Raw genomic sequence first — 15,469 nt, 5'->3', positions numbered from 1 at the left:
CTACCAAGAATCTTCCCATTCGCCCAGTACTCTGCATTCCTGTTACTCCTTCCAAAGTGAATCACTTCACACTTTTCCGCATTAAACTCCATTTGCCATCTCTCAGCCCAGCTCTGCAGCCTATCTATGTCCCTCTGTACCCTACAACATCCTTCGGCACTATCCACAACTCCACCGACCTTCGTGTCATCCGCAAATTTACTAACCCACCCTTCTACACCCTCTTCCAGGTCATTTATAAAAATGACAAACAGCAGTGGCCCCAAAACAGATCCTTGCGGTACACCACTAGTAACTAAACTCCAGGATGAACATTTGCCATCAACCAACACCCTCTGTCTTCTTTCAGCTAGCCAATTTCTGATCCAAAGCTCTAAATCACCTTCAACCCCATACTTCCGTATTTTCTGCAATAGCCTACCGTGGGGAACCTTATCAAACGCCTTACTGAAATCCAATTACACCACATCCACTGCTTTACCCTCATCCACCTGTTTGGTCACCTTCTCAAAAAACTCAATAAGGTTTGTGAGGTACGACCTACCCTTCACAAAACCGTGCTGACTATCGCTAATGAACTTATTCTTTTCAAGATGATTATAAATCCTGTCTCTTATAACCTTTTCCAACATTTTACCCACAACCGAAGTAAGGCTCACAGGTCTATAATTACCAGGGCTGTCTCTACTCCCCTTCTTGAACAAGGGGACAACATTTGCTATCCTCCAGTCTTCCGGCACTATTCCTGTCGACAATGACGACATAAAGATCAAGGACAAAGGCTCTGCAATCTCCTCCCTGGCTTCCCAGAGAATCCTAGGATAAATCCCATCTGGCCCAGGGGACTTATCTATTTTCACACTTTCCAAAATTGCTAACACCTCCTCCTTGTGAACCTCAATCCCATCTAGCCTAGTAGTCTGTATCTCAGTATTCTCCTCGACAACATTTTCTTTCTCTACTGTAAATACTGACGAAAAATATTCATTTAACGCTTCCCCTATCTCCTCTGATTCCACACACAACTTCCCACTACTATCCTTGATTGGCCCTAATCTAACTCTAGTCATTCTTTTATTCCTGATATACCTATAGAAAGCCTTAGGGTTTTCCTTGATCCTATCCGCCAATGACTTCTCGTGTCCTCTCCTCGCTCTTCTTAGCTCTCCCTTTAGATCCTTCCTGGCTAGCTTGTAACTCTCAAGCGCCCTAACTGAGCCTTCACGTCTCATCCTAACATAAGCCTTCTTCTTCCTTTTGACAAGCGCTTCAACTTCTTTAGTAAACCACGGCTCCCTCGCTCGACAACTTCCTCCCTGCCTGACAGGTACATACTTATCAAGGACACGCATTAGCTGCTCCTTGAATAAGCTCCACATTTCGATTGTGCCCATCCCCTGCAGTTTCCTTCCCCATCTTACGCATCCTAAATCTTGCCTAATCCCATCATAATTTCCTTTCCCCCAGCTATAATTCTTGCCCTGCGGTATATACCTGTCCCTGCCCATCGCTAAGGTAAACCTAACCGAATTGTGATCACTATCACCAAAGTGCTCACCTACATCTAAATCTAACACCTGGCCGGGTTCATTACCCAGTACCAAATCCAATGTGGCATCGCCCCTGGTTGGCCTGTCTACATACTGTGTCAGAAAACCCTCCTGCACACACTGGACAAAAACTGACCCATCTAAAGTACTCGAACTATAGTATTTCCAGTCAATATTTGGAAAGTTAAAGTCCCCCATAACAACTACCCTGTTACTCTCGCCCCTGTCGAGAATCATCTTCGCTATCCTTTCCTCTACATCTCTGGAACTATTCGGAGGTCTATAGAAGACTCCCAACAGGGTGACCTCTCCTCTCCTGTTTCTAACCTCGGCCCATACTACCTCAGTAGATGAGTCCCCAAACGTCCTTTCTGCCGCTGTAATACTCTCCTTGATTAACAATGCCACACCCCCTCCTCTTTTACCATCTTCTCTGTTCTTACTGAAACATCTAATCCCGGAACCTGCAACATCCATTCCTGCCCCTGCTCTACCCATGTCTCCGAAATGGCCACTACATCGAGATCCCAGGTACCAACCCATGCTGCAAGCTCACCCACCTTATTCCGGATGCTCCTGGCGTTGAAGTAGACACACTTTAAACCAAGTTCTTGCTTGCCAGTGCCCTCTTGCGTCCTTGTAACCTTATCCCTAACCTCACTACTCTCAACATCCTGTACACTGGAACTACAATTTAGGTTCCCATTCCCCTGCTGAATTAGTTTAAACCCCCCCGAAGAGCACTAGCAAATATCCCCCCCAGGATATTGGTACCCCTCTGGTTCAGGTGTAGACGATCCTGTTTGTAGAGGTCCCACCTACCCCAGAAAGAGCCCCAATTATCCAGGAAACCAAAACCCTCCCTCCTACACCATCCCTGCAGCCACGTGTTCAACTCCTCTCTCTCCCTATTCCTCGCTTCGCTATCACGTGGCATGGGCAACAACCCAGAGATAACAACTCTGTTTGTTCTCGCTCTAAGCTTCCACCCTAGCTCCATGAATTTCTGCCTTAAATCCCCATCTCTCTTTCTACCTATGTTGTTGGTGCCTATGTGGACCACGACATGGGGCTGCTCCCCCTCCCCCTTAAGGATCCCAAAAACACGATCCGAGACATCACGAACCCTGACACCTAGGAGGCAACACACCAACCGTGAGTCTCTCTCGTTCCCACAGAACCTCCTATCTGTTCCCCTAACTATGGAGTCCCCAATGACTAATGCTCTGCTCCTCTTCCCCCTTCCCTTCTGAGCAACAGGGACAGACTCTGTGCCAGAGACCTGTACCCCATTGCTTACCCCTGGTAAGTCGTCCCCCACAACAGTATCCAGATCCATAGCAATGTGGCTGACTCCTAACTTCCCTTTGAAATGGCCTAGCAAGCCACTCAGTTGTATCAAACCACTACAGAAAAAGGCACTATGAGTGTATTGACACCATATGGACTTGTAGCAGTTCAAGAAGGCAGCTCACCACCACTTTCTCAAGGTCAATAAATGCTGGCCTTGCTCATGAATTTGAAAAAAATTGTCAGTCAACCATGTAGGTGCGTTGAAGATGACACACACTGCTTGCAGTAACTTGTGGTGCTGCTCATGGTGCAGAGTTGATTGACAGCTCAATAAAGTAAACAAATCTGAATGATAATTTTAAAAAGGTACAATAAACTTTACACAAATATAAACCTCGGCAATTTTAGATAATAGACTGGATTTATAAATATGAAAAATCATTATGGGATTTGTGGCTTTAGAGAAGGAATGCAGAAATGTAATTTTGAGATTTTGCCAGCCCATTAGTTCAGTAATGTATGGTTATCTTCTTTGGGTGGGAGTTCTGTCTTTGTCATAAATAATAGAAAATTTACCATGCACTGCATGCTACCACCATTTCCTCACTACCTCTGTTTTAACCTTAAAAACCTATCGAAACCTTTCATAGTTTTAAGTACCTCTTCGTAACCCCTCAGTCTTTCCTTTTCAAGATAAAAAGACCCAACCGGTTCATCCTTATTAAGCAAATGAGGCCTGAGGATAAATATTTGCGGGTGGCCTCGGGTCTTCTGGTTAGGGCATGTGCTGTGGGTGCGCATTTTTTTAAGGACCTGAAAACAGGACTTACCCAATTTCCACTCACTGGCGTACAACTTCAAAAACTTATCTTCAAGGAATTGTATTCAGTAAAAAAAATCCCAAATGCAGTTTTACCGTAGAAAGTAAAAATCACTCAAGCATCATTGAGAGGGACTTTGCTGCTGTTTAATTACAAACACCCTAGATAGAAGGTAGAAAAATCACTTGCTTCATACCACAGGTTCAGTAAAACATATCACATTAACTTTACTTTGTTAGCAACTTTACTGAAGGACTAACAATTATAACATGTGTTGGAAGAATTGATAGAGATAGAACTGAAGGTGGCATTCAGAGGATACTGACCTTAGAGGGGCACTGTCCGCATGAAAAAATATCTGGCAAAATATTTTGTGTTATTAAACACGTGGAAACTGCATGCAGTGTTTCTTTTCTGGATCTTCCTTACAAAAAATGATTTGCCGCATAGCTTTCCAGAAAGGTTATTGATATTGACCATGCTAGTCCTGTATGAAAGCAGTAATTATACTGGTATACGTTTGGTTGTGCGCTTGTAAATTTCTATTACTGGCTCGTTCTAAGTTTCAAAGCAGTACTGTGGTGCTATCAGTACTCTATCACCTAATATCATCTTTCCTGTCGAGAACACATCATCAAAATTAGGTTGACTGACTGGCAACAAGTTTCTGAATAACAGACAGAATGGTGCAAATAGACAATTCAGGAATGACTATATTCCACCTAAACAGCATCTATTTTGAAATTTGCATCAGGGCAATCCAAGATGTTGCATAGTGGAGTTAAAAACATTCAGCTACATTGGTTATGCAATGCAGCTTCATTGACTCAAATAATGTGGAAAAACACTTACATACTTTTTGTACTTTGTACTAGCTTGACAGAACAACCATTAGACTAATGTGTTGCATGAGTGAAACTGGCAGATTTAATGCATTCATCCTGGAACAAGTCAAGATTTTAAGTGCAGCTTTGTACGGGACTAGTTTTTTTTTGTGTTTCCTATGCAGAAACAGTCCAGACCCTGTGTTTACTGTAGCTAATTATCCTGACTCGCCAATTTATTTGTCAGGTGCAAAGACGGTCTTTCTCCTTCCTCCCTCTCCTTTTTTCACTTTTTCTTTCATCAGGTAGGTGTCATAGGGTGGTGCTTGGCAATGTTATCTCAAGAGTGAGGGCATAGGTGAAGTAGCATAGGAAAAGCACAGATTAGTCACATCTAGAGTGTGAAACCATATGTACTTTTCCATGGACAGTGTGCCATCAATGACAGGAGCATAATCCTCCTGCAACTGGTGACACAATATAACATAAAGCAGACAAACATTGTGACTCTAGAAGCACCAGGCACCCAGCTTTTCATGGGGGCTTGACAGTGAAGAGCAGAGGCATGGCAGCCAAGCACCTCTTCTTGCTGGCTCTCCAATAGGGGCTGCAATGAGAATGGCAGAGTGGCATTTAAAGGTTACAGTTCCCTGCTTGAGCATTGCTCACTCAGAGCCCTGGCCACAATGTAAGAATGTTCCGAGAATGACATAACAGCAAATGGGTGCAAAGGAAAACAAGAATGGACAAGAAAGAGTTATGTAAACACAACCTGATGCTAAAAGTATTGGTCAGCAACCATTCACAGAATAGTTCCCTGCAACAATTACAAATGGAAACAAACTAAGTCCCAGGCAGACTGAGAGAATGGAGGTGGTAGGAGGAGGTGGTGATAAAAGAGTAGACCAATAGCTTGCACTCTGTGGACCAACACAGCTGATATCACCATGGAAATGGGTGTCAAAATCACACTGCTTAATTTGTAGGGCTCAACCCATGCAGTCAAACCCTTGTCAATCAATTCACATTTTCCTAGTAAGTATCAATAACAATCAACACAGGAAGAAGTAATTGAGCCATTGTGTCTAAGCTCCAAATCGGAGTTATCTCTCCTCTCCTTGTACTGTTTGAGAATGTTTTCTCTTCAAGTGTTTATCTAATTGCTCCTTAAATATTGTGATTAACTGTGCTTCAAAGCCATTTGTGGTAATGCATTCTAACCATATTCTATTAACCCTTACCATAAAAAGAATCTCTTAACCTCCTCTTTGTGTTGCATGACAATGCTTTAAACATAAAATGGAACATCTAAGAAAGTTAAACTTGAGGAATGAGAACTTGGCTAATTTTAAAAATGCTCTCTATTCTACTCCATTCCTCGTAAATTCCCATCTAATGGACAACACAAATCAATTTGACTCATTTGCTCAATCTACTTTCTCAGTTAATAATCCTGCATTCTCATCACCTAAAGTGATACAAATGCTCAGCCAATCTTTGAGTTATAATTCTCTCGGCTTTAAGTGAAAAACACAATATAGTGAGACAATTTTAATTACTTTGCTCTCATCAGTGCTGAGTAATGAAACACTTTTCAACCCAGTGACAGCATTATGTATTCAGAGATTTGGCATAGCACAGGGTGCACGAATAATCAAAGAGAATGGTTCCAGGGATAAGGGACTTCAGTTACATGAATAGATTGAAGAAGCTGTGGTTGTTCTCCTTAGAGAAGGTTGAGAGAAGATTTGATAGAGGTGTTCAAAATCATGAGAGGTCTAGACAGAGTAGATAGACAGAAGTTGTTCCCATTGGCAGAAGGGTTAAGAACTAGAGGGCACCGATTTAAGGTGATTGGCAAAAGAACCAAAGAACCATAAGGAAAAGCTTTTTTACGCAGCGAGTGGTTAGGATCTGGAATGCACTGCCTGAGAGTCTGGTGGAGGCAGATTCAATCATGGCTTTCAAAAGGGAATTGGATAAGCATCTGAAGAGAAGATATCTGCAGGGCTACAGGGAAAAATAAAGTGGAACTAGCTGAGTTACTCTTACAGAGAGCTGGCACAGACATGAATGGCCAAATGGCCTCCTTCTATACGGTAACCATTCTATGATTTTCTGTCTCTCTCTCTCTCCCTCTCTCTCTATATAACATACATATATATATATCTATATATCTATATGTGTGTGTCCCAGTTAATGAACCTTTACCCCAACCTAAAAATAAAGCCCCTGAATGCATCAGTGTGGCTTCACCTATTTCCATATCTGCCATTGTTCAGTGAACTATGAACAAGACAAATTGAGAAAAGTTTTATGTCTGAATTCATGCCCATCAGAAACAAAATAAAGATTGTTGAAATGTATTTACATACAATGGTAGAAATGGTCGACGACAATATTTTCCAATGAGAATTTAACACATTCATACCAGATTTCTCTCTCTGCTATTTTTAAATAGCTTGGTTAATGAATTCAATAAAATAGTGAAGAAAAGTTTGGTATGACTTGGTTTAGCATTTGTATGGTAACACCACTGACAGTAATTTCCATGTCCTTCGACCCAGCAGAGAAAGAAGATTGTAATCCAGCACTCAGGAAGAATCATAGAACCACAGGTCATTTGGTCTATTGCACCTGTGTCAGCTCTCTGAAACACTTTTTCATTTAGTACCGTTCCCCCATTCACATTTTTTTTCATTTGTATGCACCTGTCTGCTATCCTAGATTGTGCTTTCACCAATGTTTCTGGTAGGATATTTCATATCCTAAGAACACACTGGATATATTTTCTTAAACATCCTCAAACATCTCCCTTCATCCTTTTGGTGATTATTTTAAATTTATGGCCTTTAGTTACTGACTCACTGACCAGTGAAATTTATTTTTCCTATTTACCTTATCAAAACCTCTTTTACTTTTAAACCACTATCAGATCTCCTTTCAACCTTCTATATTCTTAGAAAAAGAGCTCCAATTTCTCTCTTCTCTCCTCATAACTAAAGTCTCACATTGTTAGTGTTATCTTAGTAAATCCCTTCTGCACTTCTCCGTGGCTTTGACATTCTTTCTGAGGTATGGTTCCAGAAACAGGACACACTATTCTAGCTGCAGCCTAACCAATCATTTGTATAAGTCTCGGATTCCCTCTTGGCTTTTATATTCTTTTCCCATATTTATAAAACCCAGGTTCCGACACAACATTTTTCTCCACAAATTTATCAACTGGTCTTCACGCTTTGAAAAATGTAACATTTTATTTAAAGCAGGCAGTAAGGAGATTTTCATTTCATTTTATTAATCTGGGTTCTATTGAAACCAGCTGCAAAAGACGATAGAACAGGATTCTAAACTATTGTTTTATCAGGTTCCCTACACTCTTGCATGCCTGAAGGATCTTGTTTTCAATTAAAATAAAAACTGCAGGTTTAGTACAATCTGTTTTTTTGTTTATACAAACATTAGTAAAGAAATAACTGTTCCTTTTGTTCACCAACGTAATCTGAGATCAGTTCACTTAAATAAAACTGGTACTTCTACAGATAGAAACCTCTGATACTCACTTCGTCTTTGCCTCCTTCCCTTCAAGACATGGCTGCCTGTGTAATCCATGGAGTTTAAAATGATCACCACCAAAAAGAATCCAAACTGCATAGTAATAACTGCGCAGCTCTGTCTCTTCTAGATGAAGGCTGATGCTGATGAGGGCAGGATCAATTCCAAAACAATATTTATAATCTTTGATACTGTTTCCTAGAGCAACTCACAGAAATAAGTCTGAACAGGCAAGGCTCTGTCCACATACACATAGGGGTGGGACAAGAGGAAGCATGTTTTCAGGTATAACTCCATGGAAATCGCAACTTGATGGGAAATGTTCTGTCAAAATCCATTCATATGTATGCTACATGAATATCTTCTCTGATAGCCACTGTATAAGCTGCAAGAACAAATATGGAAATAATTAGTCTGCATTCTGCGAACGTGGAAGTACAGAAATGGCAATTAGAATATTTGTAGTATTTTTCAAAGTTTGACCTTTAAATATATTGCCGGAAAAGAAATACAATGGAAACAGCGTTTGAAATTTTCTATTCTTATTGAAAGAAGTAAGTTTTGATTAACTGGCAGGAATGAATAAGAAATAAAAGATAAGATTTTGAAGAACAACTGTACTTCACGGACATTTTTGACATTTCTAAATAAAATATGAGTATGAAGTCTAGCACAGATACAGTAACACAGTTTGCCACACGCATGCATTTGCTGAATCTGAACTTGTGATTTTCAACATTTCCACCCTTGAGAATGATGCCCTGAAATCGTGAGGCAGGAGAGGAGATGGTTTCACCCCTTGCCTGTGCCTTCCATAATCACCTGCGTTTGTATCTAAAAATATTCAAAACCCATCTTCCTTGAACTATAGTTAAAATTGTGGCATTCACTAATAGAGCATTAAATGGTCAGTCTCAAACAAAACAGTGCCACCCCTACTGGGGAGAAACTAATTATCACAGACTGAATACTATGGATTAAAACCATGAGGCAAGAAACCAGCTGGAAAAACAAGTCAAAAGTGATGGCCGGAAATTATCATGCATTTTTTTTATCAGCCCATTTGCCCATTTTTGAAGACCACTTCTCTCTTTCTACTGACCCCCAGCAACCCCGCTCCCCACCAACTATCATTTTAAAATTAAGCAGAAAGTTTTGAACAAATTCTGTACTTATATTCAGTTTCAAAGTGTCGACCTATTTGAAATCAGGCTTTCCTCATTATGAAATCAAAATGAGAAGAAAAGCAGCAAATAGTGGTATATGTAATATACTGAGGAGCATGCTATAAATTGGGGAAGCTCAGATGAGGGGGAAACAGAAAAGAATTTATCACAATTATTCCGTCTCCGTGCTATTTTACTGCAAAAAAACACTATCCTACAACCTTACTGATGCGTATGGTTTAACAGCAACTTTAATGGAGTCGAAATCGGGACTGAGGATGTGATTCAATCTGAAGTTTTATTTCGCAGTTTGCTACAATACGATTCATTGCCCAGTTCAGATTATTAGAGATTGTTGTTTTCTTCCTTCCCCTCCCACCTTGTATAAAATACAAATATACTTAAGTCTCTTACCGCTGTGCCTCCAATCACGACTCTTCAACCTTCGGCTGATATGGATACAATCTTAGCTGCAGCAACCATTAATACTGCTTTCTGATCAACTGATAGGAGGTGTGTTTCAGGGAGGGCAGTGGGAGGGCACATGATCAGACTGTTTTTGTTAAGCTTTACCTCTAACCCATCTTTCCCCAATCAACCTCCTACCCTTCACTGAGATGGATTGCTCTGCTGCTACACAGTGCTCCATCTAGCAGCCATGCCAAGTACTGCCAACACTCACTCTGCAGATGGTCAAGCTTGAATGGTATACAAAACTAGGATTGAACCTCACAAATCTTACGGCTTGGAAGGTAAAATATACTATTACATAAGGTGGCAATATAATCATGTACTGCTCCTGCAATGATGGATCATTCATTTTAAAATACTTACAGAAGTTAATGTTATTAACAGGAAAAGTGAATCTTGAGAGATAGATTATTTAGAGGGAGTATTAGTAAATAGAGCGAGGTATTATTTCTGTAAGTATTTTTGCTCATAGCTAGTTTATTTATGAAAACTCATTACAGATACATACAGTAGTAACAATCCTTGCATCAATTTTCAGAGTTTATTTAAAACAAGGGGAAATGCATACATTGGAATAGTGAAGACATAGTTAGTTATAAAGTGCAACAGATACTCAGAATGAAATGGTAAGCTCAAAGGGTGCAGGTGAAGGAAGAAGTGCATCAAATCTATTGCACTGCCTGCTGTACGCACAAGCCGTGGGGATGTTCTGCTTGACATACTCAATATAAATCTTCTGGAAGTATTACTCCAAATTAATCAGCAATGGAAAAGTCACAGTCACATTTTAATCCCCGTGCAATAATGGGCATCAACCCTATGCACGTCACTAGAACTGGTCTTAATCTTTCAGTACAAATTAACTTTTAAAGCACTTGTCAGTAGGGTAGATTTTTATCTTCAGCGATTGGACAGTAATCTGGAGGAGAAGATCCCCTGTCCTTTATAGAACCCACCCAATTTTCAATGGAAGAGAACCTGCTCCACCAGTTTACTGTCCAAGCAGTGAAGACAAAGATTTAATCAAAAGCGTTCACCTACCACCACCCCTCCGCCCACCAAAATCATGTCAACAGAGTAGGGGGTTCAGTGACGTGATCTGAAAATACAATATTTAAAGTGTTACGGTTGAATTATATATAAGTGCCTCTCTTTTAAACTGATCTTGACAGTTCTTGCACTTGAAGTAGTTGCACTACTTCACAATCTATTAGGTTTTTTCTGAGGGGGGAGGGGGAGTGAGGATGTAGAAGGAAGAAGATCCCAACAACAGATTGTATAATGAAGTCATAGAAATTTGCAACGACGAACTGGACCAATTATCCCATCAATTCTGTACTTGTTTTGTTTTGCACATGAATATGACATGCCTGTGTGTCTGCTTGTTTTAGGCAAATGCACAAGGACTTGCACTGAAAACACTCTGGCAGAATACAACATCTCCCCAATTCCAACCTAAAAAGCAGTGATGCACACATTGTCTTGATATGTCCTCAGCGTGAAGAGCTCCAGCACAATGCCCTTACTTAAATAGAGGCAAGTGTCTTTAGTTTATTGGAAATATTTCTTTTTACACATGGAGTCAGTCAACTTCTTTGATAAAATAGCAATATTTGACCATTTAAAAAAAATTCATTCTTGGGATGTGGGTGTCGCTGGTTAGGCCAGTACTTATTGCCCATTCCTAATTTCCCACTGAAGGCATTTAAGAGTCAACCACATTGCTGTGGGTCTGGAGTCACATGTAGGCCAGACTGGGTAAGGTTTCCTTCACTAAAGGACATTAGTGAACCAGATGGGTTTTTACAACAATTGACAATGGTTTCATGGTCACCATTTGACTAGCTTTTAATTCCAGATTTATAAATTGAATTCAAGCTTCACCATCTGCTGTGGTGGGATTTGAACCCATGTCCTAGAGCATTAGCCTAGGCATCTAGATTACTAGCCCAGTGACATTACCACTATGCCACCACCTCCCCATTATTTAATAGTACAAGACAATTCTGAATTTAGCACAAATTCTCAGAGTTATGAAGAGAAGCCATGACATAAGGGAGCTCCCATTTCAAATATAGGTGGAAAAAGTTCAACATATGAAAATAGCAGAGCTAGTTACAAGTAGCGAACTAAGAAATCCCCTGAGAAAAGTTTTGGGGCTCGAACAGAATTGCCAAAGTCACTGCTGTGTTAATTATTATTTTTTGAAATTAATTTGCAATTTAGATGATGTTAAGTGAACAACAAATATTGTATCTGAAAAAATAATTAATGATATAATGCAGAGAAAGAATGCAAGAGAGAATGTAAAAGGAAAATTAATTCTATATAGGGAACTACTTTCAGTCAACTTGGTCATGTCTGAAGCGGACCAGTGTTCATTAATTAAAATTAAACAGCTCAAAATGTCAGCTCTATAACAGATCTCAATAAGACTATGGGTGTTATTTTAACCTAACTCACTGGGCAGGAAACCCACGGGATTGGTGGAATGCCAGTTTTACACCCCACACAATATTACTCTCTATTGACTTAAACTGAGGATAAAATCAGACAGAGTGCAAAAACAGCATTGCACCTGATATTCTCAGTTTCATGATGGGTGGGTTAGGTTAAAATTGCCCCCTGCAAGTCAGATGGAATATATATTGTTTTAAAAATAATCCATCATTAAAAAGAGTTCACCCACTCGGTGACTTTGCACAGCGTGGAGGAGTGTGGCTTCGTATCAGCAATCTTTCACGTGCTGGGTTCCCAGTTTCAGTGACGCCACCATGGAGACGTGTTAAACCAAGTCTGACCATTTATTCCATCAAGGGGAAACAGTTGAGAGGGAGAAATGTCTTGTCGTGCCTCTCATGCACCTCCTAGCAGCAGATTTCACTATGACATCTGCAGAGGCAGAAAAGCAATAGAGTGGTAGACCATGCATATGGTGCAGAAGACAAAAAAGTACTTCAAAAATCTAAGCCTCAAATTTGAAGGGAGAAAAAAGACTGTCCTTAAACTACTTTAAGGAAATAACCCTGCCCCTAATCGCAACATTCAAAAACCAATATCCTCAGACTCATCCGCTTCATCTTCTTTTGCTAACTTTATGTAGGTTTTCCTTATTCGCCCTCCTATCTTTATCATTGTGCGGTGTTCTGCAGTATATAACTTTGTTACATTAGAGCTCAAAGAGGCTCCTTTCCTCTGAATATGGGAAATGTTACTTTCCATTAGAATTAAGCCTAAGCCCTCAACCCCTGCATCAGTTCTTAAATACAAAACTTTAACGCCACTTACACATTTTGAAATGTAATTTATTCTGCAGCAATGTTACTTTGTGAACCAATATGAGAAGCATTGAGGGTCAGCCAAAGTAGTATTTCTGTTGTAATTATCAGTAACAGAAAATAAGATACTACAATTTCAATGTGAAACACAATCCTTCAGCTGTAATAATAAAGTTTCTTACCTGAATATTAAAGGCCTCTGCTGTAACATCAACAGGTGTTGAAGAAGTTTCTTTTATTTGTTTCTTGCCTAAGTGAAACACAAACCGCCAACTATTTATCTCCGTTGCACTCTTTGGATTTCAGTTGAAAAACTTTTATTTTTGTGGGTGCTCTTAGTATTTCTCAGTACGTAAAAGTTATGTTAGCTTCAAATTCCTTCAGTTTTATCTTGATAGCAACCACAGCTGCATGGCTGTAATGTAAGGTATGACTTAATTTTACTCAGCTGTTCGAATTGTGCACAGAGGCACCGGTACTTAGCACTCCAGAGATATGAATGGGGCAAAGCCACTTGGGATGTGCAACATCTGAGAATTATAGATGGGATTTTCTCCAACAGGACCTTCTGTCTACTGCATCTCAAACAATGAAGCTTCTTAATAACAATTTAGATCATTCTGCGCTGCAGGAAATCCAGTTTTTGATTCAGACTCCGTGCTCTCAAAACACTGATTATAACTCACAGCTCACAGCATCCCGCTTTGAATAAACATCCAGCTCTCAGCCCTAGCATACACAGGCTGAACACATTTGGTCACACCTCTTTACACTTTCATGCCAATCAGGTGGTCAAAGGGAAACCCTGGACTGGATTAGTATGCATGCTGTCTTTATTAGGATTCTTTAGCTGATCCAAATCATGCACCAGATCGGCAGGAGCCTCATTAGCTCGCTATTAAACTATTCCTTCCTAAGTTTACTTATGAGTGCTCATTTTAGTTTTAAATTTGTTGTTCTGTTGCTGCAATTATCAATTTAACATCAAGGCTGCAAATGAGTGAGAATGGTTTAATTTGAAACTCACCTTAATTATATCTCTGCGGTAACTCTCAATTGTAAGGTTCTATTGTAAAGATCTACACTGGAACCAGATAAATCAGTGACTACATTTTTTTTAAAAAGGAAAATGCATCAAAACACTCGCAGCATAAAAGATGACTGGGATACTCATTCCATTCATTTTTTTTTTTCTTTGGGCCTCCTTATCTCGAGAGACAATGGATACGCGCCTGGAGGTGGTCAGTGGTTTGTGAAGCAGCGCCTGGAGTGGCTATAAAGGCCAATTCTGGAGTGACAGGCTCTTCCACAGGTGCTGCAGAGAAATTTGTTTGTTGGGGCTGTTGCACAGTTGGCTCTCCCCTTGCGCCTCTGTCTTTTTTCCTGCCAACTACTAAGTCTCTTCGACTCGCCACAATTTAGCCCTGTCTTTATGGCTGTCCCGCCAGCTCTGGCGAATGCTGGCAACTGACTCCCACGACTTGTGATCAATGTCACACGATTTCATGTCGCGTTTGCAGACGTCTTTATAACGGAGACATGGACGGCCGGTGGGTCTGATACCAGTGGCGAGCTCGCTGTACAATGTGTCTTTGGGGATCCTGCCATCTTCCATGCGGCTCACATGGCCAAGCCATCTCAAGCGCCGCTGACTCAGTAGTGTGTATAAGCTGGGGGTGTTGGCCGCTTCAAGGACTTCTGTGTTGGAGATATAGTCCTGCCACCTGATGCCAAGTATTCTCCGAAGGCAGCGAAGATGGAATGAATTGAGACGTCGCTCTTGGCTGGAATACGTTGTCCAGGCCTCGCTGCCGTAGAGCAAGGTACTGAGGACACAGGCCTGATACACTCGGACTTTTGTGTTCCGTGTCAGTGCGCCATTTTCCCACACTCTCTTGGCCAGTCTGGACATAGCAGTGGAAGCCCATTCATTATTACACAGTTATGACCAATATTTTAGAAGGTTCCACTCGTAGGAAGGTATGTTATTCTTCTGTATCAGAGTGTGCACCGAGGATTATTTTATGTCACAGATGATGGCAGCTAAACTCACCTCACATCTCAACTTAATACAGGGCACAGTTTCAAAAATGTTTCCTTGTTTGCAAATGAGAAGATCCAGAAATACATGCATCACTCTTGCCACAATGTCGATACGTGCAAATAGCATTGTAAATTTGTCCAAACCTACAACATGTTTATAAAAACAAAGCAAAAGAGTTGTTTCATGAATCCAATGCCCTTATAAAAATCACCAGAATAGTTATTTAAAAGCATGATAAGTCCTTAACTGCTTTTTCTGAGTGGCAAAATCACTAATGCTTTGATTCTGCAACTAATAGTGTCCATTAAGAGTAGTCTGCACTTTGGGGAAGCCTTGTTCTAGTACTTAAGTTGGTTTCTTTGGGCACCTCACTATGTTTGATTGATCAACCTCTAGCTAGGAACTTTACTCACCAAATATATTTATATTCTTGGCCCCTACTACAATGGTTGAATATGTATGAAAAC

The 15,469-nt window shown here is 40.5% G+C and overlaps 1 protein-coding gene across 2 annotated transcripts in view; it reads right to left on the bottom strand.

Moving 5' to 3' along the window:
• The window catches only part of rspo1 (R-spondin 1), a 208,598-nt gene extending 194,913 nt beyond the window's left edge, over positions 1 to 13,685 (bottom strand). The window contains exons 1-2 of one of the 2 annotated variants that reach the window (XM_068011188.1): positions 13,141 to 13,685; positions 8,052 to 8,428 (exon numbers count right to left, since the gene is read on the bottom strand). In XM_068011188.1, the coding sequence (XP_067867289.1) occupies positions 8,052 to 8,142 (91 nt within the window). In that variant the 5' untranslated portion in view covers positions 8,143 to 8,428; positions 13,141 to 13,685. Of the gene's footprint in view, positions 1 to 8,051; positions 8,429 to 9,623; positions 9,753 to 13,140 lie in introns of those variants that run through there. The other variant, XM_068011189.1, reaches the window with a different exon arrangement.
• Positions 13,686 to 15,469: the final 1,784 nt, after the last annotated feature.

Source organism: Heterodontus francisci, chromosome 31, assembly GCF_036365525.1.
Source record: "Heterodontus francisci isolate sHetFra1 chromosome 31, sHetFra1.hap1, whole genome shotgun sequence".
Taxonomy (NCBI): Eukaryota; Metazoa; Chordata; class Chondrichthyes; order Heterodontiformes; family Heterodontidae; genus Heterodontus; species Heterodontus francisci.
This window is presented reverse-complemented; position numbering and strand designations above follow the sequence as displayed.